The sequence below is a fragment of the Physeter macrocephalus genome, chromosome 17 (genome assembly GCF_002837175.3).
Source record: "Physeter macrocephalus isolate SW-GA chromosome 17, ASM283717v5, whole genome shotgun sequence".
In the NCBI taxonomy this organism is placed as follows: Eukaryota; Metazoa; Chordata; class Mammalia; order Artiodactyla; family Physeteridae; genus Physeter; species Physeter macrocephalus.
In genome coordinates this window covers 391,178-417,455 of record NC_041230.1, presented here as the reverse complement: position 1 = coordinate 417,455, position 26,278 = coordinate 391,178, and the positions used below count along the sequence as shown (strand labels likewise).

At 60.7% G+C, this 26,278-nt stretch overlaps 3 protein-coding genes across 6 annotated transcripts in view; all 3 read left to right on the top strand.

The window, feature by feature from the left end:
- Positions 1-9,364, top strand: part of LRRC4B (leucine rich repeat containing 4B) — a 26,063-nt gene extending 16,699 nt beyond the window's left edge. Inside the window, exon 2 of the mRNA XM_007104290.4 lies at positions 5,487-9,364. Within this exon, the coding sequence (XP_007104352.2) occupies positions 5,487-7,319 (1,833 nt within the window). The 3' untranslated portion in view covers positions 7,320-9,364. The remainder of the gene's footprint in view (positions 1-5,486) is intronic.
- Positions 9,365-9,463: 99 nt separating this feature from the next.
- Positions 9,464-13,126, top strand: ASPDH (aspartate dehydrogenase domain containing). Its single transcript, XM_007104268.3, is given in 10 exon segments — positions 9,464-10,488; positions 10,491-10,574; positions 10,576-10,680; positions 10,682-10,808; positions 11,324-11,468; positions 11,727-11,811; positions 11,904-12,053; positions 12,136-12,356; positions 12,426-12,580; positions 12,996-13,126. Coding segments are annotated over 10 exon segments (1,134 nt in total). The 5' UTR covers positions 9,464-10,470; the 3' UTR covers positions 13,040-13,126.
- A 398-nt stretch (positions 13,127-13,524) lies between these two features.
- JOSD2 (Josephin domain containing 2) lies at positions 13,525-25,094 on the top strand. 4 transcript variants are annotated; one of them, XM_007104266.4, is made up of 5 exons: positions 13,525-13,696; positions 14,264-14,423; positions 15,964-16,089; positions 17,011-17,205; positions 17,306-25,094. In XM_007104266.4, the coding sequence occupies exons 2-5, from the start codon at positions 14,278-14,280 to the stop codon at positions 17,403-17,405; spliced, it is 567 nt and encodes a 188-aa protein (XP_007104328.1). In that variant the 5' UTR covers positions 13,525-13,696; positions 14,264-14,277; the 3' UTR covers positions 17,406-25,094. The 4 variants fall into 4 exon arrangements, with proteins under 4 accessions (XP_007104328.1, XP_007104329.1, XP_028333621.1 ...); XM_007104267.4 differs by having other exon boundaries at positions 13,526-13,654; XM_007104264.4 differs by having other exon boundaries at positions 13,554-13,654; positions 14,261-14,423.
- Positions 25,095-26,278: the final 1,184 nt, after the last annotated feature.

Below are 26,278 nucleotides of genomic sequence, written 5' to 3'. Positions count from 1 at the left end.
AGTCTCAGTTGCCAGGACCAGAGGAACAGAGGGAGACCTGGGCTGGACTCCCAGCTGCAGGCCTCCCCCCCACCGCCGCCCGGGGAAGGTGAGCAGCCCTGCCGAGTCGCTTGACCTCACTGAGCCTTGGCTCCTGATCTCTGAAACGGGGCACGATGCTGGCCTGTGTGCTGCCCAGGTTCAAACCCCTCATCGAGTAACCTCGCTGAGTGGTTCCTTCTGTGAAAGTGAGCTAACAACACCTGCCCCGCAGGGCTGGTGGGGACAAGCTGAGCTGACGGACGGGGACACCCAGCCCCGAGCCTGGCATTCATCACTGCAGCCCAGATGCCACCTGCAAGTGCCAAGCCTTGTGCTGAGCCAATCTCACCGATTACCTTGCATCCTCCAAACAGCTCTGCAGGGCTGACATTACAACGCCCTTCCACAGAGGATGGTCCTCCTCCATTTGCCCCTTCAGAACTCCTTTATCCCTGTGCAATAAATAAGCGATGGATGGATGAGTGTGAGACATTTGGGCTGCGTCCAAGAGAGTGAGCAGGGGTTTTCGAGGTGGATGAAAAGGGAAGGGAATTCTGAGCAGAGGGCAGAGTGCATGCAAAGGGGGGTGCCTGTGAGAAAGGGGGGGTGCCTTGAGAAAGGGGGGTGCCTGTGAGAAAGGGAGAGTGCCTGTGAGAAAGGGGGTGCCTGTGAGAAACGGGGGTGCCTGTGAGAAAGGGAGAGTGCCTGTAAGGGGGTGCCTGTGAGAAACGGGGAGTGCCTGTGAGAAAGGGGGGTGCCTGTGAGAAAGGGGGGTGCCTGTGAGAAAGGGGGGTGCTTGTGAGAAACGGGGAGTGCCTGTGAGAAACGAGGGGTGCCTGTGAGAAAGAGGGTGCCTGTGAGAAACGGGGAGTGCCTGTGAGATAGCTCCAAGAAGTTGATGCTGGCTGAAATGTAGCCAGAGTGAGGGCTGCAAGTGAGGGGAGCCTACAGGCCAGGCCAAGCGGGGCTTCCAAGGCAGGCTGAATTTCCTTGGAGGGCACTGGGGAGCCACGGAGGGCTCTGGAGGAAAACGGGGAGTGCCTGTGAGAAACGAGGGGTGCCTGTGAGAAAGAGGGTGCCTGTGAGAAACGGGGAGTGCCTGTGAGATAGCTCCAAGAAGTTGATGCTGGCTGAAATGTAGCCAGAGTGAGGGCTGCAAGTGAGGGGAGCCTACAGGCCAGGCCAAGCGGGGCTTCCAAGGCAGGCTGAATTTCCTTGGAGGGCACTGGGGAGCCACGGAGGGCTCTGGAGGAAAGCAGAGGCAGGGCCAGCTCTGGGTGTGGCAAGGCCCTGGAGATGAACTTGAGGGGAGAGACTGGAGGCCAGGCAGTTTGAGGCCTGAGCCTGGACCGTGGGGACAGAGAAGAAGATGAGACATTCAAAAGGATTAGAACCGGCAGGCTTGCTGGCTGACCAACCCTATCAAGGGGAGGCCGTGGACGATGCAGGGGGCTCTAGGCTGCAGGCCCACTTTCGACTGGGAAGGCAGGCTGGAGGGGCCGCGCTCAGAACAGGGACCCCGGGAGGAGCGGGGGCAGGGTGGGGCACGCAGATGGGTTTGCTGGGAACTGGGGAGCCCCCGTAACTACACGTGACTCAGACCAAGCAAGGGGGCGACTCCAACACGTGGGCCAGCAATCCCTTTGTTCTCAGTCTGTCCGTCCAAACCCTCAAGTCTGACCTTCAGACTTCATTCTCTCCCTAGCGATTAGTAATGACTGGATCATTACTTCATTCTCTCCCTAGCGATTAGTAATGCCTGGATCCTCTTATTATTATTATTATTATTATTATTACTATTATTAATAGAAACAGCAACTAGAGGCCTGCTTGGTGCTTTGCCAGCGTTTCCCGGGGTTAGTGATGAAAGGCAGCCTGTGAGAAGGGTTCTGGGGTTATTATATCTGGGAAACTCAAGAGTCGAGCAAAGCAAAGGTGCCAGACTGATCAGGAAAGCTTTCGGTTGCGCTGTTGTTTAGAAGCTCACGGGATGGGCAGGCAGCAAGAGAACACGGTGGGAGGCGAGGGGCTGGGCTCTCCCCGGGGTCCCTCAGAGGAGGAAGCCAAGGCGCCGGCGGCCCACGCAGCAGCGCTGGGGCTCCAGGGCCCGAGGGCTGTCAGGCCAAGGCTCTCCGGCCCCCCCTTCTCAGCGCACACAGACACGGCCGCACCGGCCACAGCGCCGGCAGGCTGCACAGACCCCAGGCCAGCCCGCGTGATCCTCGCCCAGCTCTAAAGATTAGCCGCGTTCGCCGCCAGAAATGAGGGGAGGCGGAAGCACGTTCAGGAAAATAAAAAACTGACCTTGTCAATTCCATCTCAACCTCAGAAAGGAGGTGTAGCCCCGGGGAGGGATTCTGGGTGGCCACGGAAGTCAGGTTTTAGAAGCATACTCATGATATGGGAAAACGCTCACAATACACTGTTATCGAGGGGAAATGCAGGACCTGCCGCCGACGGCGTGGACCGTGAAACACACACAGCGGACCCCCGAAGACTTAGTGTGAAAAGAGAGTAAAATATCTCATTTGTAAGTTTCCCTCTTGGTTACATGTTGAAATCATAATATTTTGGACCTATTGGGCTAATCAATTATTAAAATTGGTTTCATCCGTCTTTTTTTTTTTTTTAAATGTAGCCTCTGGGAAATTTAAAATTAAACAGGTAGCTGGTGTCGTATTTCTGTGGGATTGCGCTGGCAGAGATGGTGGCTGTTACTGTCTTATGATGATGTACCAGGAATATTATTTTCCTTATACTGGGTGCCTCCCAGGTAGAGTCTTTTCTTAAAGTTTTTACAGTGTTGTTCTACTTAAAAGTAATTTTGGGGACTTCCCTGGCGGTCCAGTGGTTAAGACTCCGCACTTCCACTTCAGGGACACGGGTTCGACCCCTGGTCGGGGAACTAGGATCCCACATGCCGCGCAGCACAGCCAAAAAAAAAAAAAAAAAAGTAATTTTTGTTCATTAAAGAAAAAAATAACTTGAGTTAAAATTGCCCATAATCCTCATCAGCTGGAGTTCACCACTAAGAAGTGGTTAGGGCATTTCCTTGCAGTCTTTTCTTGGTGCATATACGCAGATACCTAATTCCTCAGCTGCTTTTTTTAGTTCTACAAAGTGACAAGCACACAGTATGCTACCTAGAGTTCACCATTATCCCCTTAATATAATAATGCAAGTGTTTCCATGGCGTTAACTAGGCTTCAGAAACGCTATCTGATGGCTGCATGGTCTCCTGTGCCTCAGCGTGCCTGGGTCAGTGATCAGTGGGGAGAATCTGGTAAGATTCTGCCTTCCATGCCCAGCCCAACACTGCCCCTTCTTGGTGCATCAGCCTCAGCCCTGAGAGGTGGCAGCCAAGTTCAGGGATTAAGAGCCGTGACTCTGGAGCCAGACAGCCTCGGTCCAATCCCAGATCTGCCAGCCCCTCCTGTGCACCCCTGGGCAAGTCACTGCGCCTCTCTGTGCCTCCATCTCCTCCCGCCTAGATGGAGATAATTCTTAATCCCTCATGTGAAACACTTGAGGCTAGCTGAGTTTGGGCGTCTGATATTAGAAAGGTATTAATATACAGCATAGATTTTTACAGCACCCCCAGTGGATCGTATACCCCTTATCAAATCTGGGTATGTTTATAGAGTGGAATCTTTGAATAGTCACATGAGTGGGATCAATAAAAGCTTTAAACAGCTTCACATGCGTTCTGACCTGGTTTGGTGCCAGAGTTATGAGAAACGTGGTTTTCAGAGCTCTGTGGATTTCAGAGTTGTGTGTATTGAATAAGTACCTATCTCACAGGGCAGTTTGGAGGATTGAGTTGTCGGCTCTAAAACGCTTAGAACAGCGTCTGGCACCCAAGAAGTGCCCGATGCATGTTAGCTGCTGGTTTAACTATTTTTAATCTTTTTTTTTTTGGCCGCGCCACACAGCTTGTGGGGTTTTAGTTCCCCAACCAGGGATCGAACCCAGGCCCTCCACAGGGAGAGCGCAGAGTCCTAACTACTGGACCGCCGGGGAGTTCCCTATTTTTAATCTTTTTGATTGAGGTGTAATTTACATAGAATAAAATGCCTCTCATGTTATGGGTACAGTTTGGGGAGTTTTGTTTTCTTTTTAATATTTATTTATTTGGCCCCATCAGGTCTTAGTTGCGGCATGCGGGCTCTTCGTCGCGGCACGCGGGCTTCTCTCTAGTTGGCGCACGGGCTTATTTGCCCCACGGCATGTGGGATCTTATTTCCCCGACCAGGGATCGAATCCACATCCCCTGCATTGGAAGGTGGATTCTTAACCACTGGACCGCCAGGGAAGTCCCCAGTTTGGGGGGTTTTGACAGTTACATTCACCCTTGTAGGCACCACCCCAACTAGGGACATTTCTATCAGCCCGGAAAGTTCTCTCGTGCCCCTTCCCAGACTGTCCTCCCCCTGCCCCAACACACATACACAGGCACACGCACACGCACACACACACACACACACACACGCTTGTGGAATGCACAGGGTCCTACGGCACGTGCTCCTTGGCATCTGGCTGCCTTTGCTCAACCTGAGATCCAGCCCGTGAGATCCATCCGAGTCATCGTGTGGAAAGTTCATTCCTTTTCGTCGCTGAGCCAGTGTTCCATCCTACAGACATAGAGCGTGGGTCCTTCACCTGCTGCCGGACCCTGGGTCATTTCCGGCTTAGGCTGTAATGAACACAGATGCTGCAAGCACCCGTCACAGGCCTTTGCATGGCTATCTGCTGTCATCTCTCTTGGGGAAATACTCGGGCGTAGAATGGCCGGGTCCTGTGTAACTAACTCTCTGTTTAACTTTACAAGAAACCATCAGACTGCTTTCCACAGTGAGCTCATGGTCTTACAGCAAAGGTGGAGAGACGGGGCGGCTCAGCACCCTCACCCGCACTCAAAACTCTGTGATCCAGACACAGAGAACAGACGCGTGGTTGCCAAGGGGGAGGGGGGAGGGGGGAGGGTTGGAGTGGGAGTTTGGGATTAGCAGATGCGAAGTATTATATATAGAATGGATAAACAACAAGGTCTTACCGTAGAGCACAGAGAACTATATTCAATATCCTGTGATAAACCATCATGGAAAAGAATATGAAGAAGAATGTGTGTATATATTCTTTATCATGTATGAATATATACACATATTTTCATACTTGTGTAACTGAATCACTTTGCTTTACATTAGAAATTAACATTAAATCAACTATACCTTAGGGACTCCCCTGGCGGTCCAGTGGTTAGGAGTCCGCGCTTCCACCGCAGGGGACTCGGGTTCGATCCCTGGTTGGGGAGCTAAGATCCCGCAAGCCACAGGGCGCGACCACAACCTAGATAAATAAATAAATAAACGACACTTTAATAAGAGAAACTTTTTTAAGAACCCTCTGCGGTCGACTCCGTCAGTATCAGTATCGCTGATGGCGTTGTCGCCCCTTCCCGACCCCAGGTGATCCGGACGGACACATTCAAGCACCTGCGGCACCTGGAGATCCTGCAGCTGAGTAAGAACCTGGTGCGCAAGATCGAGGTGGGCGCCTTCAACGGGCTGCCCAGCCTCAACACCCTGGAGCTGTTCGACAACCGGCTGACGACAGTGCCCACGCAGGCCTTCGAGTACCTGTCCAAGCTGCGGGAGCTCTGGCTGCGGAACAACCCCATCGAGAGCATCCCGTCGTACGCCTTCAACCGCGTGCCCTCGCTGCGCCGCCTCGACCTGGGCGAGCTCAAGCGGCTGGAGTACATCTCCGAGGCAGCCTTCGAGGGCCTGGTGAACCTGCGCTACCTCAACCTGGGCATGTGCAACCTCAAGGACATCCCCAACCTGACGGCCCTGGTGCGCCTGGAGGAGCTGGAGCTGTCGGGCAACCGGCTGGACCTGATCCGCCCGGGCTCCTTCCAGGGCCTGACCAGCCTGCGCAAGCTGTGGCTGATGCACGCCCAGGTGGCCACCATCGAGCGCAACGCCTTCGACGACCTCAAGTCGCTGGAGGAGCTCAACCTGTCCCACAACAACCTGATGTCGCTGCCCCACGACCTCTTCACGCCCCTGCACCGCCTCGAGCGCGTCCACCTGAACCACAACCCCTGGCACTGCAACTGCGACGTGCTCTGGCTGAGCTGGTGGCTCAAGGAGACGGTGCCCAGCAACACGACGTGCTGCGCGCGCTGCCACGCGCCCGCCGGCCTCAAGGGGCGCTACATCGGCGAGCTGGACCAGTCGCACTTCACCTGCTACGCGCCCGTCATCGTGGAGCCGCCCACGGACCTCAACGTCACCGAGGGCATGGCCGCCGAGCTCAAGTGCCGCACGGGCACGTCCATGACCTCCGTCAACTGGCTGACGCCCAACGGCACCCTCATGACCCACGGCTCCTACCGCGTGCGCATCTCCGTCCTGCACGACGGCACGCTCAACTTCACCAACGTCACCGTGCAGGACACGGGCCAGTACACCTGCATGGTGACGAACTCGGCCGGCAACACCACCGCCTCGGCCACGCTCAACGTCTCGGCCGTGGACCCCGTGGCGGCGGGAGGCGCCGGGGGCGGCCCCGGGGGCGGCCCCGGGGGCGGGGGCGGCGGCGGCTACACCTACTTCACCACGGTGACGGTGGAGACCCTGGAAACGCAGCCCGGAGAGGAGGCCCTGCAGCCGCGGGGGACCGAGAAGGAGCCGCCGGGGCCCACGACGGACGGCGTGTGGGGCGGGGGCCGGCCGGGGGAGGCGGCCGGCCCGGCCTCGTCGTCCACCACGGCGCCCGCCCCGCGCTCCTCGCGCCCCACGGAGAAGGCGTTCACGGTGCCCATAACGGACGTGACGGAGAACGCCCTCAAGGACCTGGACGACGTCATGAAGACCACCAAGATCATCATCGGCTGCTTCGTGGCCATCACGTTCATGGCCGCCGTGATGCTCGTGGCCTTCTACAAGCTGCGCAAGCAGCACCAGCTCCACAAGCACCACGGGCCCACGCGCACGGTGGAGATCATCAACGTGGAGGACGAGCTGCCCGCCGCCTCCGCCGTGTCCGTGGCCGCCGCCGCCGCTGTGGCCGGCGGGGGCGGCGGGGGCGGGGACAGCCACCTGGCCCTGCCCGCCCTGGAGCGCGACCACGTCAACCACCACCACTACGTGGCGGCCGCCTTCAAGGCGCACTACAGCAGCAACCCCGGTGGCGGGAGCTGCGGGGGCAAGGGCGCGCCCGGCCTCAACTCCATCCACGAACCTCTGCTCTTCAAGAGCGGCTCCAAGGAGAACGTGCAAGAGACGCAGATCTGAAGCCTCCGGCCTGCCGGGCAGGGGGGCCCCCCGGGGCGGGGGTCGGACCGGGACCCTCCCCCCAGCCCCGGCCCCGCACAGGGGAGGTCGGGGCAGGCAGCTCGGAGCCCCGCCCGCGTCCGCACCCCAGGGCAGCCCGCCCCAGCGACGACCGTGCGGGGCTCCGGGAATGGAAGCCCCGGGGTTCCGGCCGCGGGAGGGGACGCAGGACGGGAGTGGCCGGAACCCTCCGCTTTTCCTCCTCGCCCTCCCGACCATCTGCTCCCGGCCCTCCGCCTTCCGGGGGAGAGAGGAGCTTTTTTCAGGGGTGTCCTCTCCCCTCACCCCCAACAGCCCTCCTTTTACGGTTCATTTTTTGCAGTTTGACGCCTGTCCCTCCCCACCCCACCCCACCCACCCCCGCCCTCTAAACTGAAGAGACAGCCACGTCGTCAGAGCCTCCCGAGCCCCTGGCCCTGCCCCCGGGGGAGTCCACTCCCGGGCCCCGGGGCCCCACTGGCCGGGGGCGGGGCGGCCTCAGCCCGCCCCCCACCGTTGCCCCCAGCCCTCTCCTGCCCCACAGACTCTTTTGATACTGAAGGGAGGTTTGCGCCAACGACTACCTGCTCTGTAATTACTTTAAAAAAAAAAAAACACGGAAAAAGTAAAAAAAAAAAAAAAAATTTTTTTTTTTTTTTTTTTGGTTATGAAAGCCTGGAGGAGAGAGAAAAGAAAGGGAACATGGGTGGGAAGTAGAATGAGAAGATGGAAAGCTCCAGGCCCATCTGGAAGGTCGGCGGGAGAGCCGGCACCTCGGAGTGCTCTTAGGCCCCTACCCTTTCACCTCCGAGGCCCTAGAGAGGGGCTTGGTCACCCAGCACGCCTGGCATCTGTGCTTATTCTGCCTGCACCCCTTTTGAGGCATGTACTGCGGTCCTCTCCCCCAACCTCCCACCTCACAGCAGAAACCTAGGGGGCCTGTCTCCTGGGGCTGCCGTTACAAGGCACCACAGACTGGGTGGCTCAGCTGACAGAAATTTAGCGTCTCGGTTCTAGAGTCCAAGGTCAAGGTGTGGGCAGGGCCGTGCTCCCTCTAGAACCTGTACGGGAGGGTCCTTCTCTGCCTCTTCCGGCTTCTGGTCGCCCCAGATGTTCCTTGGCGGGTGGCAGTGTCACCCCGGTCTCCACAGGGTGTTCTCCCTTGTCTACACGGCACCTTCCCTCGGTGCGTGTGTGTCTCTGTGTCCAGATTTCCCCTCTTTATACGTCATAGTGGATAGAGAACCACCCTGCCCCAGTACAACCTCATCCTGATCATCTGCGAAGACCCTATTTCCAAATGGGGTCACAGTCACGGGTCGTGGAGGTGAGGAGGCAATTCATCCCATCTCAGAGCCAAACCAGAGAGGGTCCGTGTCTACTGCAAACCCATTCAAGACACTGCCGCGCGGAGAAAGCGGGTCTCGCCGAAGGGGAGGCAAGGAGGGAGCTGGGTGGGGGAGGGGCAGGGGTGCTCGAGCTGGGGCCAGCGGAGCAGGAGGGGGCTGCGCTTCGGTCTTGTTACCTCAGCAGCGGGAGGCAAGCCCGGGCCCAGGAAGTGGAGGGGGGCTACGCTGCAGCTCAGGAGGGCAGCTCACGCGCAGAGCCCTCGGAGACACAAAAGCCAGCGAGTGGGAGCAAATGCCAGCGGCGGGCCAGGCCTTTGGGCAGGTGCTGGGACGGCTGGGGCAGGCCAAGGTACCAGCGTTGCCGCCTCCAGAGGGCCACGCCCCCGCCCCAGGGCCGCCGTTTCGTGCTGTCTAGACAGACAGAGGCCAGTGGAAGCAGGATGAGGCACTGCTCTGGGCAGACATAGCTGCGGACACACAGGGCTGGGCCCCCGGGGGCAGCTCTCGTCTCGGCCCCATTTTCCCCTCGGCCCAGACTGGCCCGCGCACGGGGCAGGCCTGGCGCATGCGCAGGACGGCCAGGCCCCGTGGAGTCCACGACTGAAGGTGGAGCGGGCAGGAAGCCCCCACGACCCCACCGGGGCCCTGTGCCCTCTGAGAGGGCCTGGACCGGGTCCATGCGCCTGGCCCTGCGCCCCCTCCCTGCCTGTTCCTGCCCCACAGCATCTTATCTCCCCCCACCGCCCCCACCTGGAGCTCTTAAAGCAAATTCTTCCCTTATCACCCGTGGCAGCTGCCTGTGCTGCGACGTGTCTGGGGTCCCTGGCCCTATCTGGCCTGTCTGCTTGGGACTCTCCTCTAGTGCGACGCCTGGCTCCCCCTCGCTCCCGCTTTCATGCTCTCTTTCTCGCTCGTCCTCTTTCAGGGCCCCCAGATCCTGGTTGCCATGGTAGCACTGCAGCGGGTACCAGGTGGTGGAGGGGGGCAGGGAGCCGACACTGCCGCAGTCTCCGCCATTTCCGATGCCAGGCACCCGCGAGGCGCCGTGGCTGGGGCTCATTTGGGGGGGCCCTCGGCGCCTCCCCAGACCTCGCAGGCATATAAGGGGGCATATAAGGGGGCGAAAGAGGGGTGGCTGGTGGCATCGTGGCCGGGGGAGGGGAGGGTAAAAGGTGAGAAGTCAAGGTGAACAGAGGATGATCAGGCTGGAGGGGGGGCGTTTCGAGGAGGGGCCGGGAGAAGGGAGCCCTCCATGGGAGCTGGTGGGGTTGGGGGCCACTGAGGCTAGAATGAGCCGAACACCAGCTCCTGCAGCCTTGTGGGGAGAGGGGCATGACCAGGCCAGGCCTCCCTCGGACCTTGGGGGAGATGAGGGCCTGGCTGGAGACAGAATGGCAGCCAGCCCAGAGGAGGCAGGGGCGGCAGCTGGAGGGATGGAGATGCGGGAAAAGGTGGAGGGACAGCGATGGGAGTGAGAGAGATCTGAGATGGAGACAGAACCAAGGGAGGAAAACACTGGAGGAGGAATGCTGACGAAACACGGGTGCCGAGGCACGGGTGGGGCGAGCGGCCGCGGGGGGCGGGGATTGGAAACACAGGAGCAAGGGGACAGACAGAGCCCAGAGTCCCCCGTCACCATCTCCTCTCTCTTGCTCCCAACCCTCTCTACCCCAACCCAAGCAGAATGCAGTTTCCATGACAACCTGGCCGGCCAGAAAGGGGGGCAGGGGACTGCAGAGGAAATTTTCCACATCAGCAGGAAGAGGATGTGATGCAGAGAAGGAATGGGCTGGATACATGGCCGGGGTGGGGTGCCACACAGGGCCCTGGAACCCCAAAACATCTCACCCACTGCCTCCCAGGATTCTCATCCTGCCCCCAGGTGGCACCCCCCCACACCCCCACCTCTGGGCCACAGCAGGGGAGGGGGAGGGTTCCAGAGAGGCTCAAGGGTCAAATGTCCAAAGCTCAGCCGCCGCCCAAACCTCGTGTGTGGGGGTGAGGTGGGGGGATGGGAGGCAGGCAGCAGCTGCGGAGCCCAGACCGCAGGCCACCAAATCCAAGGGCATGGCCCTCAACGCGCTCCCGAGGAAAGTGGGGATAGTGGGCTACGGCCGCCTCGGTGAGTCCTTGACTGTCTGGGGCTTCTTCCCCAGGCCCCTTTCTAGAGCCTCAAAAGCCCCTGTGGCCTCCACAAAGATACTTTTCTTCTGTGTTTTTATCTGTGGCCTGGCTGCCTCTGTCTGCCTAAGTGTCTTCCACTCCTCACCGCGGGGCTCCGGCCCCTCAGGATCTCCGTCCTCCCCTTTCCGAGTCTCTGCCCCCCACCTAAGTTTTTGTGTCCCCCGACTCTGGGTCAATGTACTCCCTCCCTCACCTCTGTCATTCCCTCTCCGGGTCTCTGTGCCCCTCTCTCTGGGTCCCTGTCCCCCTCTCTCTGGGCCTCTGTCCCCCTCTCTCTGGGTCTCTGTCCCCCTCTCTCCGGGTCCCTCTGCCCCTCTCTCTGGGTCCCTGTCCCCCTCTCTCTGGGTCCCTGTCCCCCTCTCTCTGGGTCCCTGTGCCCCTCTCTCTGGGTCCCTGTCCCCCTCTCTCTGGGTCCCTGTCCCCCTCTCTCTGAGTCTCTTTCCCTCTCCCCAGGACAGTCCCTGGTCTCCCACTTGCTGACTCAGGGACCAGAACTGGGCCTAGAACTCGTTTTTGTCTGGAATCGTGACCCAGGACGAATGGCGGGGAGCGTGCCCCCTACCCTTCAGCTCCAGAACCTTGCTGCCCTCGGGGAGAGGTCAGTGACCTCTCCGTGAGAGAGTGGGACTCTCTGAAGCTCCTGTTCTGGCCTCCCTTAGGTGCTGTGTGCTCTCAGGCGATTCCCTTACCCTCTCTGGACCTTGGTTCGCCCACATGTGAAATAGGACAAGCCTCTGTCCTATTTCCCTTCCCAGGCCAGGGTGAAGAGTGACAGGCCTCCATAGACTCAGGGAATCTGGGGAGGGGAGGTCTAATACCTCTTCAAGGCCCTCGCTGCCTCTCTCCCCTCTCCCAGGCACCCTGACCTTGTGGTGGAAGTGGCCCATCCCAAAATAATCCACGAATCTGGGGCAGAAATCCTGCGCTATGCCAATCTCCTGGTGAGCTCTGTGTCTTCCGCCTTGGCATCACCCCGCCCTAAAGTGGGATCCATCTCCTGACCTCAGCCCCTCCCCACCTTCATCTGCCCCAGGTGGGATCCCCCTCAGCCCTGGCTGACCAGGCCACAGAGCGGCAGCTCCTGGAGGCCTCGCATCGCTGGGGCCACGCTGTGTTCGTGGCCCGGGGGGCCCTCTGGGGCACTGAGGACATCGCCAGGTTGGACAAAGCCGGGGGCCTCCAGGTGAGGGCCTGCTGGGCTCCCTGGGAACCGGAGGGGGCCAACAGAGACCCCCAGTCCCCGCGACTCTGGCTCTCACTTCCAGAGTCTCCGTGTCACCATGGCCACACACCCTGATGGCTTCCGCCTTGAGGGACCCCTGGCTACGGCGCACAGCACTGGGCCTCGCACTGTGCTCTATGAAGGCCCTGTCCGCGGGCTCTGCCCCCTTGCCCCCCAAAACTCCAACACCATGGCTGCCGCTGCCCTGGCCGCCCCCGGCCTGGGCTTCGACCGTGTGATCGGGGTGCTTGTGGCCGATTTCAGGTGAGTGAAGCTGAGCGGGGGTCTGGGCTGGGGCCAGGCCAGCCGGACTGACCACCCTGCTTGCCCCAGCCTCAAGGACATGCATGTGGTGGATGTGGAGCTGAGCGGACCCCCGGGCCCCACAGGCCGAAGCTTTGCTGTGCACACCCACAGAGAGAACCCCACCGAGCCAGGCGCTGTCACCGGCTCTGCCACCATCACCGCCTTCTGGCGCAGCCTCCTGGGTGCGGCCATGCTCCTCCCCGGCGCTCCTCTCCCCAAGCCCTGGGCTCTTGTGCTCTGCAGAGCTTGGGTCTTAGGCTCTCTGAGTCTGCAGTTCTGATTCTGTCTCTATCGATTGATCTTTATTCCTGAGTCTCCTTAACCTTCTACGCCACGACGCTGAATCTTTATAGATCTCTATCTCTGTCCAAGTCTCATCTCTCTGAGCCTCTGTGTCCCCCCCTCTCTCTGGGACTATAGCATGTGAGTCTCTGTCTACCCCCCAGGTCTCTGTCCCTCTATCTCTGGAATTTGGTCCCTCTCTCTGGGTCTCAGTCCCTTCTTCTAGGTCCCCACCTTGGTCTGTCCCTTCTTCCGGGTGTCTGTCACTCCTTATCTCTCTGTCTCAGCCTTTCATTCCCCGTATCTCCTCCGCAGGCTGCTGCCACCTGCCCTCCAAGCCGGGGATCCATCTCTGCTAAGAAGCCTCCTCCTTCCCAAGAGGACATCCTCATATTATTTACCTCCCACCGCCACCGTCCCGGTGCTGCCTCAGTATCCCCAGACCTCCCCCCTCCTGTCTCAGTAAATATTGGAGGATCTTCTCCCTGCGTAGTCTGGTGTCTGATCACTTGTTTCCCTTCTGTGACGTCACGCTTTGTCGTCACACTAGGCATGATGTCATCACAAGGAGCGGGCGTACACGGTAGCAACACCCCGGAAGCTATCGCGAGAGCCTATTCACTACATTTCCCAGAATCCTTCGAGTAGCAGGGGGCGTGGAAGTGTGCGAAGGAGAGGGTTGCCTCAGGGCGCATTTCCGGGATTCACCGCGGGGACCGACGGAAGTTGTAGTTCCACGTTCTCGGGGGCGACAGCGGACTTCCGGGCCACGCTGCCCGGGCGTTCCGTGCGGAGCAAGAGCTCTCGCGAGGGTCGCCGGGAGTCGTAGTCCGGCTCGCGGGGGCCGCCGGGAGCTGTAGTCCGTCCCTCCTGCCCAGTCAGCGTGGTGCTGCCCGCCCTGTTCCCGGAGGCCAGAGCCGCCGCCCAGGGGGATGCGGGAGCCCCTGGTTCGGGGGAACAGAGAGGCAGGCGGGGTGAGGGTCGTTGCCAGGCAACGGGCGAGCGCCACGGTTGGGGTACGGGTCGGGGAGAGGGCTCTGTTACTCGGTGTCCGGGGAGGGGGGCCCTGTTGCCAGGTGACAGGAGGAGGGAACTCTGTAGGTTAGTGACAGGGGAGGGGAGTCTTCTGTTGCTAGGCGACCAGAAGAGACACTGTTACCTAGAGACAGGGGAGGAGGCTTCCTCTATTGCTAAGTAACCTGAGGAGAGACTGGTTACCTAGTGGGGTGGGGGTGGGGGGTCCTCTGCTGCTAGGTAACCAGAGAGGAAGCTTGTTACCTAGGGACAGGGGAGGGGGGTTCTCTGTTGCTAGGTGACCACCCTAGGGGACCCTTTCACTTAGGGATGTGGCGGGGGTGGTCCTCTGTTGCTAAGTGAGCAGAAGAGAGAGCTTTTTTCCTAGAAATAGGGGATGGAGGTACTCTGTTGCCAGGAGAGCGCCAGGAGAGCAGTCAGTGGCCCGGTGGCCGCTCAGGCTGCCTGAGCCCCCACTCAATGACGGTGCCCCCAGGGCCTGCTGGCAGGTCGGGCTTCCTGAACCCAGGCCCCTGAGTACCTTTTCCCCCACCCTCACCCCCAAGCAGGAGCCGAGGACGGCATGTCCCAGGCCCCAGGAGCTCAGCCAAGCCCGCCCTCCGTGTACCACGAACGGCAACGCCTGGAGCTCTGTGCCGTCCACGCCCTCAACAACGTCCTGCAGCAGCAGCTCTTCAGCCAGGAGGCTGCCGATGAGATCTGCAAGAGGTGACCATCACCCACCCCAACCCCTGGAGAAGCAGGGCTCACAGAGGTGGGGCAACCCACCTGGGTCTCAGAGCAAGGCAGGGGCAGAGCCCCGGGGCTTTCTGCTGCCCCATCCCCTGCCTGGGCTGGACTCTGGGACTCAGAGATTGAGAGTGCCTCCTGCGCCTGTTCACCCCTCTCGCCTCAGCCCCAGATCAGGCCACATCCTTTTATCTGGGCCCTCATCCCCCACTCTCCTCTGGCCTCCCAGCTTCCGGTTTATCTTGTTCAGTCCAGGCTACATAGAGCTCCTGCGATGACCCTGCCCCTCCCCTGCTCCCAGTCCTCCCATGGCTCCCCAGCACCCCTGGCAGAAGTCCCAAGCTCTGCAGTCTGATAACCAAAACCCTGTGTGCTGTGATCCCCACCCGTCTCTGTCGCTTCATATCTCACTGCTCCCCTCCAAGCAAATTCCTCTCCAGTCCCTGAAAGAGCCCCGCCACGGTGCCTCTGGGCCTTTGCACAGGCTATTCTTTCTGCCTGGCACAGCTTTCTCCTCTTGGCAGCCTGGAATGTTCCTCCTCACTGTTCAAGATTTCAAACATCACTCCTTTGTTATCTCTCTGCCTGATCCCCTCCTCTCTGTCCCCACAGCTCTGGCCCCATCATCTCCTAGACCCTCCCCTCAGCCTCCAGTCTCTCCCCTCCAGTCAATTCCCAGCATGATCCTACACCCAGAGATGACCCTTTCTCCCCATCTCTTGCTCCCAGCCCTCCCGTGCCCGTGCCCCTGCCCCAGCATCCTCAGGCAAAGTCCCAGCCCCTCAGACTGATTATTTTAGAATGTATTCATCTCCTCTGTCATTCAAAAGAGGGATCAATCAACCCTTTCATGGCAAGGCCACGCTGGAGACCCAGAGATGAGTCCGCTATGAGCCCTGCGCTGAGGGAAGCCAGGGAAACACATACACAGGAAAAGAATACACAACTTTCCCCTCTCCGACCCCTCCCCCTGCCCTGCCCACCAAAGGCCCAGAGACAGAACAAAGGTGCCATTGTCCAGAGGAGGCAGAGCCCAGAGAGACAAGTGGTGGTGGGGTGGGCCTCCTGGGCTGGGGGACAGCTGGACGAAAGGCTGGGGGTAGCAGCACAGGAGATGTGGTTGGGGACAGGTGGCTGCAACGGGTGGGATGGGCCCGAAGCCAGGAGGCCAGCAGCGGCCAGATCTGCAAGGCCAGGCTGAAGGGCTGGGGCTCTCTCCTGGGGTGATGGGGGTGCCAGGAAGGGCTGGGAGCAGGGGCAGGGCCGAGGCAATGCTGGGTGTAGAAGGAGCCCCCAGGAGGGGGAGGATTGGAAGCTGGGTGAGGGACAGGGCACACATCCTTGAGGCCAGGGCAGAGAGGAGCAGGGCTTGGGGCTGATGAGTCATGGGGATGGAAGAGAGGGAAGAGTCCCAAGGCTGGGTGACTCACGGACCCTGGGACTCTTTGGCTTTGTGGGGGAGGGGGAGGCCTTTCCAGGGAACCCCCAACTCAGGAGGCCCTGACCACCTCCCACCCAGGTTGGCCCCAGACTCCCGGCTGAACCCCCATCGCAGCCTCTTGGGCACCGGCAACTATGACGTCAACGTGATCATGGCTGCCCTGCAGGGGCAGGGCCTGGCCGCCGTGTGGTGGGATAGAAGGAGGTGCGACCGAAAGCGCTGCGTCCCGTGCGCCGAGCTTGGCACAGCGGGTGCGGGGTGATGGTGGTCAGTGCGGGACACAGCAGGAGGGGGGGACGGGTGGAAGGTTTGCGTGGGTGGATCGTGGGCGGCCGGCAGACTGAGGGGTTGGGAGGTGGTAAGGCGTGACTCGGTGGTCAGCGGATAGGCTGGCCGTACCTGGGTGGGTGAGTGCACGGTGAATGGGCGGCGGGACGTGCTGGGTAGGTGGGTGGGTGATGGGATGGTATGAACGGCTGGCTGGCTGAGTGGTTGAGTGAATAAAGGGTGAAGAGTTGGTAGGCGGTGGATACCAAACAGGCGGTTGGGTAGACGAAGGGATAAATGGATGGAGGGGTGGATGGAAAGAATGAATGAAGAGCTGGGTGGACGGCGGAGAAGCCGCTGGGCTGCCGGCTGGCTGGCTGCTGGTTGGTTGCGTCCGTGGGTGGATGATGACTGGGTGAAGCGTTGATGGGTAGCTGCATGGTGGGTGATTGTGAGGTGGCTGGGAGGCCTGGATGGGTGAGTGGGCGCGTAGGCGGTGGATAACGGATGGATAATGGGTAGAATCGGCAGCAGATGCGTCAGGAGCGGATGGGGAGTGGGGTGGGTGGTGGAGTCGCCGGGCGCTTGGATGGATGGGTAGTAGGTGCATAACGGACGCGTAATGGGGGGACAGGCAGATGCTGGGCGGTGAAGGGGGAGCTGCCGGGTGGGGGTGGCCGACTGGGAGGTTTGGGTGGGGAGGGGGAGCAGGTGAGTGGAAGCAAGGAAGGGGTGGGTCGGTGCAAGAGAGTCCCCGGGCGGGCTCAGCCTCCGCCGCCACCAGCCTGGGTAACGTGGGGCCGGCGGGCGCCTGCGGGGGCCGGGCCCTGACCGTGGCGTCCCTGCCCCGCCACGCAGGCCGCTGTCCCAGCTGGCGCTGCCCCGGGTGCTGGGGCTGATCCTGAACCTGCCCTCGCCTGTGTCCCTGGGGCTGCTCTCCCTGCCGCTGCGCCGGCGGCACTGGGTGGCCCTGCGCCAGGTGGACGGCGTCTACTACAACCTGGACTCCAAGCTGCGGGCGCCCGAGGTCCTGGGCGACGAGGATGGTGTCAGGTGAGGGGAGGGGCGACTCCAGGGCTGGACGCCAGATCCCCCTCCCGGGGGGCGACCCCAGGCACCCCCCAGGCCTCAGTCTCCCCGTTTCTCCGCCCAGGGCCTTCCTGGCAGCCGCGCTGGCTCAGGGCCTGTGCGAGGTGCTGCTGGTGGTGACCAAGGAGGTGGAGGAGAAGGGCTCCTGGCTGCAGACAGACTGACCCCGAGGAGGGGGGGACCACGGCCGCCCGCCGGGCGTGGCCCCCGCGCATCCACAGCGGGCTCCCGAGCGCCGGGGGAAGGGCCAGGCAGCCCCTTCTCCGCATCCCCTCCCCCCCCGCCCCACATGCCACTGCTGCCTCAATAAACCCGATGGATGATTTGCTCCCAGCCTGGCCTGAGTCTCACCGGGGGCCCCTTTCCTTCAGTTCCGCTGGTTTATCAGAGAGGCCCAGGCGGGCCTGGCCGGGATCCCAGCTCTCTGCCACCTCCCGGCTTCGCCACCCATCTCTCGGGCCTCAGTTTCCTCATGGGGGTGGGCCCAGGGGAAAACAATACAAATGCCTGCCCTCCCGAGGCACCTGGGAGAGACCAGGAGTGAACAGAGAGATGCAGTCCAGGGTGTTTAGGGAGATAAGCCCCAAACAGAAGGAGAGGGTTTACTTCTTGACTCCCAACTCATCTACCAACTGCAGTCATGGCCCCAAAAGATGTCCAAATCCTCATCCCCGGAACCTGCGAATATATTCAGATGCGTGGCAAAGGGGAACGAAGGTTGCTAATCCGCTGACCTTAAAATCGGGAAATTATCCTACATTGTCTGAGTCGGCCCGAGGGCCCTTAAAAGTGAAGCAAAAAAATAAAAATTAAAATTAAAAAAAAAAAAAAAGTGAAGCAGGCACGGGACTTCCCTGGTGGTCCAGTGGTTAAGACTCCACTCTTCCACGGCAGGGGGCATGGGTTCGATCCCTGGTCAATCCCACACGCATGGCGGTGCAGCCAAAAAAAAAAAAGTGAAGGAGGCAGGAGAGGAGAATCTCAGACATGACTAAGGAAGCAGCGTCAAAGAGATGCTACACGGAGGGGGCGCTTTGAGACAAAAGAGGGTTCACGGGCCAGGAAATGCAGGCAGCCTCTAGGAGGTGAAATACACAAGGAAACGGATTCTCCCCCAGGACCCCAGAAGGAACCAGCCCTGCCCACACCTTGACTCTAACCCAGTGAGACTCATTTTGGACTTCCGACCTCCAGAAATGTAAGAGAATCAATGTGTGTTGTTATAAGCCACTACTTTTGCTAGAGCAGCCAGGGAAAGGAACACCAGGGAAAGGAACACAACGTAGAATTCCTCGGGGCGGTGGAAGGTGTTGCTGAGGAGGTGTTTGAGCAAAGACTGGAAGAAGGGGAGGGAGAGAGGCAGGCACGGAGAGGTCTGCAGGAGAAGCATTCCAGGCAGAGAACAGGCAGTGCAAAGGTCCTGAGGCATGCTGGTGTGGCTGGAGCTGAGGGAGCGAGGGAGAGAGAGGGTGGAGAGGTGACGGAGGGGGAAGATGGTGGCCGGTGCGATTTGAGCAGAGGAAGGACAGACTCCCACTGGGTGTCCTCTCCACAGTCTCCCCTGAGCAGCCCCCCATCCTGTCCTGTACCCTTCCCCCAGGGCCCCCTGTCCCTCCGGGTCTGGCCTGTGCAGCTGGATGCTTGCCCTCCCCAGCTCTCAGGCTGGGAGGAAGACACAAGGGGATGGATGTAAAGACCCCCAGTCCCAGTGGTGGGGTGTTTTAACAGGGGTCCCATGGGACAAAGTGGGGGCCATGGGAAGATGAGGGGTCCTGGGGGAGCTGGCTGAGGGGCGTTCTCCAGGGAGCCAGTGGGAAGGGAGGGAGGGCCCATTCCAGAATTAGAAACAGCCCAGATTGAGACCTGGCATGTTGAGGGAGATGATTTCTCCAGTAGCCATTCGAGGAGGTGATAAAGAGATAAGGGTGGATCCTGGCAGGTCCACAGCCCACAGGGCCTCCAAGAGCAGCTGAGGGGCTGGACCTGGTCCAGGGCAATGGGTAGGGCTGTGAGCAGGGGTGGGGGCAGGTCGGTCCTGGGTGCAGAAAGACCCTTTGGGGCCACGTGGGGGGAAGGCTGGAGGCTGGGAGGCCCAGGAGGAAGCTGAGGGTCCCAATGGGAGAGGACAAGGCCTGAGTCAGGACCCTGGGGGCAGAGTGGAGGTGACAAGAGAATCAGGGCAGGCTCTGGGGGTGAGGGAGAGGGGCAGGGAAGGAGGTACCCGGCGTCTGGCCCTGGGACCTGGGGGTCAGTAGGGCCACCCCAACAGATGGGACCGAGGGAGGAGGAGTGGGTGTGGGGGACACGCTGAGCTCAGGGGGATGTAAGGAGTGTGACAGGCCGGGTGACATCGGGGAGGAGGACCAGGGTCAGGGACCCAGGAGATGCTTTGAGGGGTCATGGGCCTAAAACTGTGAGGGAGGAACATGGGCAAAAGAGGGGCCCTCCATTAGGTGGCAGGCAGATATGGGGGACCTGGAGGCACAGGGAGGCCGTGGGCAGGGAGAGGCAGGCAGGGCTCCAGCTGGGGGCGTCTCCCCAGCCCGCCTCAGGCTGTGCTCCACCCAGACAGTAAATTCTGAGAGGGACACAAGAAAGAAGGCGGTGGGGGCGGGGAGGGGAGCAGGCGCCGGCAGGACACGCTGACCTGTGGTGATGGGGGCACTTGGGCTTGGCGGGTTCTGGTTCCCAAGACCTCAGAGGTCAAAGGGCAACTTGGAAAGTGAAAAGTCAAGCAGCACACGTGAGGGGAACTGCTGGGGTCCCGGGACACCCCAACCCGGGGTGCCCCCCACACCCGCCCAGTCTCTGACTCTCTCCGTCCTCCCTTTGGGTCCCTCGCGTGGGCGCTCTTTCTGGGCGTTTCTGTCTCTCTGTGTCACTCTCAGCTTCTGGGGCCCGCTCCTGCCCCTTGGGCCTGTCGCCTGTCCCATCCGGTCCCAGACAGCCTGGCGGGGCTCCCTGAGTGTTTCTATTCCTGGGCCTGAGTGACCTCCCCAGGTGCCTTCTCACTGGTGGCCTAATATGGTCAGAGCGGGAGCCCAGAGGACAAGGGTGGGACCTGGGGAGGGGGCGTGGGGGTCCCTGCAGCCTCCCTCCTCCTGCTCCCAGCACCCCCCCAGGCGCTAACCCCTCCTGCTCTGCAGCCTAGAGGACCGGCAGGCTGGGCCAGTGCACAGATTGAGCGCTTACCGTTTGCCCCTTACGGTGGGTGCAGACGGGCCCATGCAGCCTCGAAAGCCCCCATCTGCTGGGGCCACCCCACTTCTCACAAGCCTGAGGCAGGCTGTCCCTTGTCCCAGGGTGCCCAGCCAGGCTGGTCCCAGAGCATCTGTTGGCAGGGGCTCCTGGGGATCCCCGGTTGCCCTTTGGGGGTGCCCCACACAGGCCCCCAGGGGCCTCTCAGTGCCGGCCTGGTTGCAGGAGGGAAGGAAGGGGGCCGGTCACGTGGAAGGTGCAGGGGGAGGTGACAGCTGTCCCGTGCCCCCGGGTGCTGACAGCTGAGGCCCAATTTAGCTCTCGGAGCCCGGGGCTAGCCAGATAAGGCAGTGAGGGGTGCAGCCCCGCCCCCAGGGCACCCCTTAAATCACCCTGTCGGGTCCTGGGGGGTGGCCGCCAGCGATGCCAGGTGAGAGGGGCCGCGCTCCTTCCTGACTCCCCGCGTCCCGCCTGCACCGCGCTGGCCCTCTCTCCGGCTCTCCGGGCTCTCGTGTCTCTCTCTCTCTCTCTCTCTCTCTGTCATCTCTCTCCCTCCCGTCTCTCCATCAGTCTTTCTGTCTCTTCCGACGACCCTCCCGCTCTCCATTTCTCCCCAACCTGTTCCTAACTCTGCCTCTGTCCTTCTTTCTCTGTCTCTCTTGCCCCGTCCTCTCTCTCTTGTCTCTGTCTTCCCATGTCTATCTAATCTCTCTTCATCTCTTTCTGTGTATCTCTCCTGTCTCTTTCCATTTCTTTGTCTGTCTCTGTCTCCCCATCTCTGACCCTTCCGCCCGTCTCTCTCCCTTCTTCCGTGTGTGTGTGTGCGTGTGTGTGTGTGTGTGTGTGTGTGTGTGTCTGTCTCTCTCCTCACTTCTCTTGGTCTCTCCCAGTCGCTACCTGTCTGTCTCTCTGCCTGTCCCTGACTTTCTCTTCCCGTCTCTCTCTGACCCTACCTCTCCATCGCCCTGGATGGAGGCCGCCTGGGGCCTCTGCTGCGGTTTCTGCTGAATAAAGCTGTTTCTGTCCTCACCTCTCCGCTCCTCTCGCCTCTTTCCCTTTCTCACCCCTCTGCCTCTGAGCTCAGCACCCCCGCCCTGAACCCGGGTGGGTGGGGGTCGGGAACCCGGGGCTGGGGTCGGGGTCGTGGGGTCGGGGTTCCTCCCTCCCAGAGACTGCAAGAAACAGAGGCTGAGAGAAAAACCGAGAGATGGATGCAGAGGGAGACCCAGAGACAGCAAGAGACAGGGACTCAGAGACAGAGACATACCGGGATGGGGGCCATAGACTCAGAGATGGGAGAGCCAGTGGGACAGCAGGACCTAGATACGCGGAGAAACAGTGAGACAGGGCGACATCTCCATCTCAGAGACAGGGAGATGCAGAGACACGGAGAGAGATTCGGAGGCCGAGAGACAGAGATTAGACGGTGCCCCGCATCCCCCCAGACACGGCAGACTGAGCTGGGCAGCCCCCTCCCCCTCCCGCCAGGCGGTGCCAGGCCCCAGACAACGGGCCTTTGTCCTGACAGGGCCTTGACTCTGTCGGGGCAGCTGGGGGCTGGGCTGGCTGGGCCCCGGTGTTGGGGGGGAGGGGCGGCCACCAGAAGCCTGGCCTTGGCCTCCACCCTCAGACTCCCCCTCCTCCCTCCAGCCTCCCTTCTGGGGTCTCTGCCCACTCCCAGCCTGCTTTCTGCTCTGACGGGGAAGGGGACAGGCACTTATGGAGCACCTGCTGGATGTACCTGAAATGCCTCCGTGCCCCTCCTGACACCCTCTTGTCTCCCCTGTCCCTTCCTCTGTGCTCTCTGCTTATTCTTCCTGGGCTTCTGGCTCCCTTCCTTGGAAAAGATGGGCATTTATTATGTTCCTAGTGTTTGCCAGGCAATTTCCATACACCGTCTCTGCACCTTATACTCTTTTTGCTCTCCTGTCCCTTCCACCGTTTCCTTTCCCTTCTTCCTGATCTGCCTGGTCTCTCCTGCAAGGAAATGGGCATTTATTGAGCACCTACTGTGTGCTAGGGAATTTACAAACCCTGTCTCCTCTCTTATTATATACACCCTTTTCTCCCCCCAATTCTTTTCTTCCTTCTCTATTCATTTCCTCTCCTTTTTTTTTTTTTTTTTTTTTTTGCGGTACGTGGGCCTCTCACTGTTGTGGCCTCTCCCGTTACGGAGCACAGGCTCCGGACGCGCAGGCTCAGCGGCTATGGCTCACAGGCCTAGCTGCTCCGCAGCATGTGGGATCTTCCCAGACCGGGGCACGAACCCGTGTCCCCTGCATCGGCAGGCGGACTCTCAACCACTGCGCCACCAGGGAAGCCCTCCTCTCCTTTTTGACTCTGCTCCCTCCTAGGGGAGGGAACAAACATATATTGAGGACCTACTGTGTGCCAGGCAGTTTACACACCATCTCACCCTTCCTCACACCGTCTTCCTCCCCTGTCTCTCCTCTGTCCTCTCCTTGTCTTTCTGGGCTCTCTGTTCTCTGCCAAGGCAAGGAACACACATTCATCGAGTACCTATGGTATACCAAGCAATTGCTTGTGCTTTCTCTACTCTCCTCTCGCCCTCTCATCTCCACTGACCCGTGGTTTCTGCTGTCCTCTGCTTCTTTCTGCTCTCTGCCAGGAGAGGAACTGGGCATTTATAGAGCACCTATTGTGTGCCTGGTAATTTCCTTCCACTCCCCCTCCCCCTCGATTCTCCCTGTCCCTTAATCTCTGACTTCTCCTTATTTTCTACTCTGTCTCCCCTTTCTGGGGGGAAGAAAACAAGCATTTATGGAGCACCTACTGTATGCCAGGCAATTAACACCCCACCTCATCTTCTCTTGCCTCTTTCTCCCTGCCCCACTCATTCTGCCAGCTTCTCCCTTCCTGTGTTCTCTGGGCCTTCCTCGGGAAAGGGAACAAGCATTAACTGAGCACCTCTATGTGCCCCATGATTTGCCGGAACTGCCTCCTCTGACATCACCTCCTCCCTTCCGCTCCATCCTTTCGCCTCCTCGGCCAACCTTCCTCTCACCAGTGTCTTCCTCTTCCTCGTTTGCCTTCTCTTCCAAGGAAGACAGCGTGCATTCATTGAGCACCTCCTGTGTGCCTCACCCACACACTCGCACGGTCTCTTCCTCATTTCCTCTCTTCTCCGTGGTTCCTGCTCTCCTCCAGCTTCTCCCCTTCCTCTCTGCCCTGCCAGCTCTCTCCTGGGGGAGAAACTAGGCATGTACTGAGCGCCTGCTGTGTGCTACTCCTATCAGCTGTCTGTCTGTCCCAGCTTGCCTCATAGGCCCTAGGCTCCCTTCTCTCTCCCTCTCTGCTTGCTTTCCTCCTCCTGGCTGCCTCCTCTGCTCGCTGCCAGGAAGGGGGACGGGCATTTATTAAGTGCCTATTGTATACCCACTGCTTTACCTACACTGTCTCCTTCCAGCACAGCTTCTCCTGTTCATTCTCTCTGCTGGCGTTTCCCCTCCCCCCTCCTTTTCTGCCTGTCTTCTTTCTCCCGGGAAGAGAACCAACACTTAGGGGCACCGTATGCCTAGCTATTTCCACCCCGGCCCTCCCTCCTTTGGCTGTCTTTCCTCCCGTTTTTCCTCTGTGGTGGCTTCTTCACGTCCGTCCTTTCTGACTTGGCTCCTCTCTCCTGAAGAAGGGAATGGATGGGCATTGATTGAGCGCCAGCTGTGTGCCAGGCTCTTCGTAAGCCCAGCGTCCCCTCCTCACACTCTCTCCCTCCCCCTTTCCCTTCCTCTCGACCGCCTCTTCTCTCCCTTCCTGCTCTCCGCGTTCTCCACCAGGAAAGGGTAGGGGCACTAATTAAGCACCAACTGCGTGCAGGGCGGTTCACACAGCTGCTGCCTCTCCTTAGACCCTGGGTTCTCCCCTGCCCCCTCCTCTCCTTCTCCTCTTCCTTCTCTGCAGCGGAAGCTCTCAATTTTTCCAGACGGAAGGCATGTGGGCAGCGATCTCAGCCGCCACGGCTGTAGAAGGGGCCCATCATTTTCACCTCAGGGTGCTGGGCAGCTGATGACCGACTGGGGCTCCGTTTGGATTTCCTCACTGGGGAAAAGAAAATGTAGATCACAGCAGCCACTCCCTAGGGCGGGGGGGGAGGGGTGACTGAGGAGACCAGGAGGGAAAGTAGGATAGGCGGCGCTGGAACATGCGCGCGGGAGGGAGGAGGGGGCGCTGATTCTGCTGTTGGTCGTTGAGTCCAGACTCGTCGCCCTCGGGGCCCCCTCCCCCACCTCCCTGCGCCCCCGCCCCCGAGAAGCAGCTGAGGAAACTGAGAATCGCCCGCCACTCGGCCCCCTGTGTCTCGCCCCGTCTGTGAGCCTCGGGGGGCCCCCTCCCCGCTTCTCTGGATCTCTCCCCGGTTCCCAGTCTCTCTCTCTCACTAGCTCTCCCTCCCCTCCCTCCCATTTTCTGGATCTCCTCTCTCCGCATCTCCCGCTCCATCGTTTTTCTCTTTCTCTCCTGCCCCTCCGCCTCACACACGCTTCCGGTGCCTCTGCCCCATCAGTTTCTCTTGACACACACGTCGTCCTCCCTGCGGGGACTTCGCTCGCACTGTGCGGCCGCCCCCTTCGCCCACCCCCACCCCCGCCAGGTCCTTTGCGTTCTTCGCGCTGCCGCTCCCCCTCCCCCCCCTCCTCTCCCCCTCCTCCCCCTCCTCCCTCCTCCCCGTCCTGGCCTGTCTCGATCTTCTGTCCATCTGTCCGTCTCTCCACAGCCCCGCTCACAGGTTTCCTCCCCCTCACCCGTCTTTCACCCCGCCCCTCATACTTTCTTCCTCTTTCACTCACACACACGCGCCCCTCCCCACCCCACTTCTCCTCCCTAAACCGCGCTCGCACCCCTCCTTCCTTTACAGCGCCCTCCGCCGCAGCCCCAGCGTGGCTCCCCTGCGCTGTCACTCCCAGCCTTCTGGAGGCCCTTCCGCCTCTCCTTCGGCCTTTGCCCGCCCCCCCGCCCCGGGGCCCCCCCCCCCCCGTCCGCCCTCCTGGCCCCGACGGGGCGCGGTGCGGAGTCCCCGGGCCTGGGCCTCCCGCTCTGGGCTCCGGGTCCGCCCCGCGCTGCCCCTTCCTCGGCTGCTGCTGTGTCTCCTCTCGGTCCCCGCGCCCCCGCCTCCTCGTCTCCGATCCCCGCGTGCACCTGTCACACCAGCCTCTCCTGCTCCTCCCATCTCCGCCCAGGGGCTCCGATTTCCTGCCCGTCCGGGCCTCACTCTCGCTCAGGGCTCCCTGTGTCTTCCTTCCACGGGCTTCCTACTGCGGGCGCGCTGCCCCCCGGCGCTGCCCCCCGGGCCGTCCTCGCTCCCCTCCCGCAGCTGGGGAGGCCCCTGCGGTATCAGCAGCGGGGGCGCGGGCGGCTGCCTCCCCGCGCGGGCGCTATTTTTATCCTGTCTCCGAACAGACGGTCCTGTGATTGTTTCACAGTTTACGGAATTCGTTTCATGTCCTGCCAGGTCCTGGGACCGTCAGCTGCACGTTTTTGCCGCCCGCAACTCATCGTTAACTGGGACACGGGGACACTGTCCCGTGACTTGGCGCAAGCCTGCCCCTCCCGCCGGTCTCCCTCCCTGTTTCTCCCTCCCCCTCCTCCTTTCTGAGCCCCACTCCTTCTCTCCCCTCTATCCACCTGGCTCTTTCCCGTCACGCCTTCGGCTTTGTTCTGTCTTCCCCGCTGTCCCTCTTTGCTCTCCCTCAGTCACCAACTGCCCTCGGGGCGGCCGCCCGCGTGTCGAGGAGGGACGCTGTCCTCTGCGGGCCGGGCCGGGCTCTGAGGAGCCGCCGGCCTCCCCTCTCGCCGTCTCCTGGCCTCGCGCTGCAGCCTAGTCTTG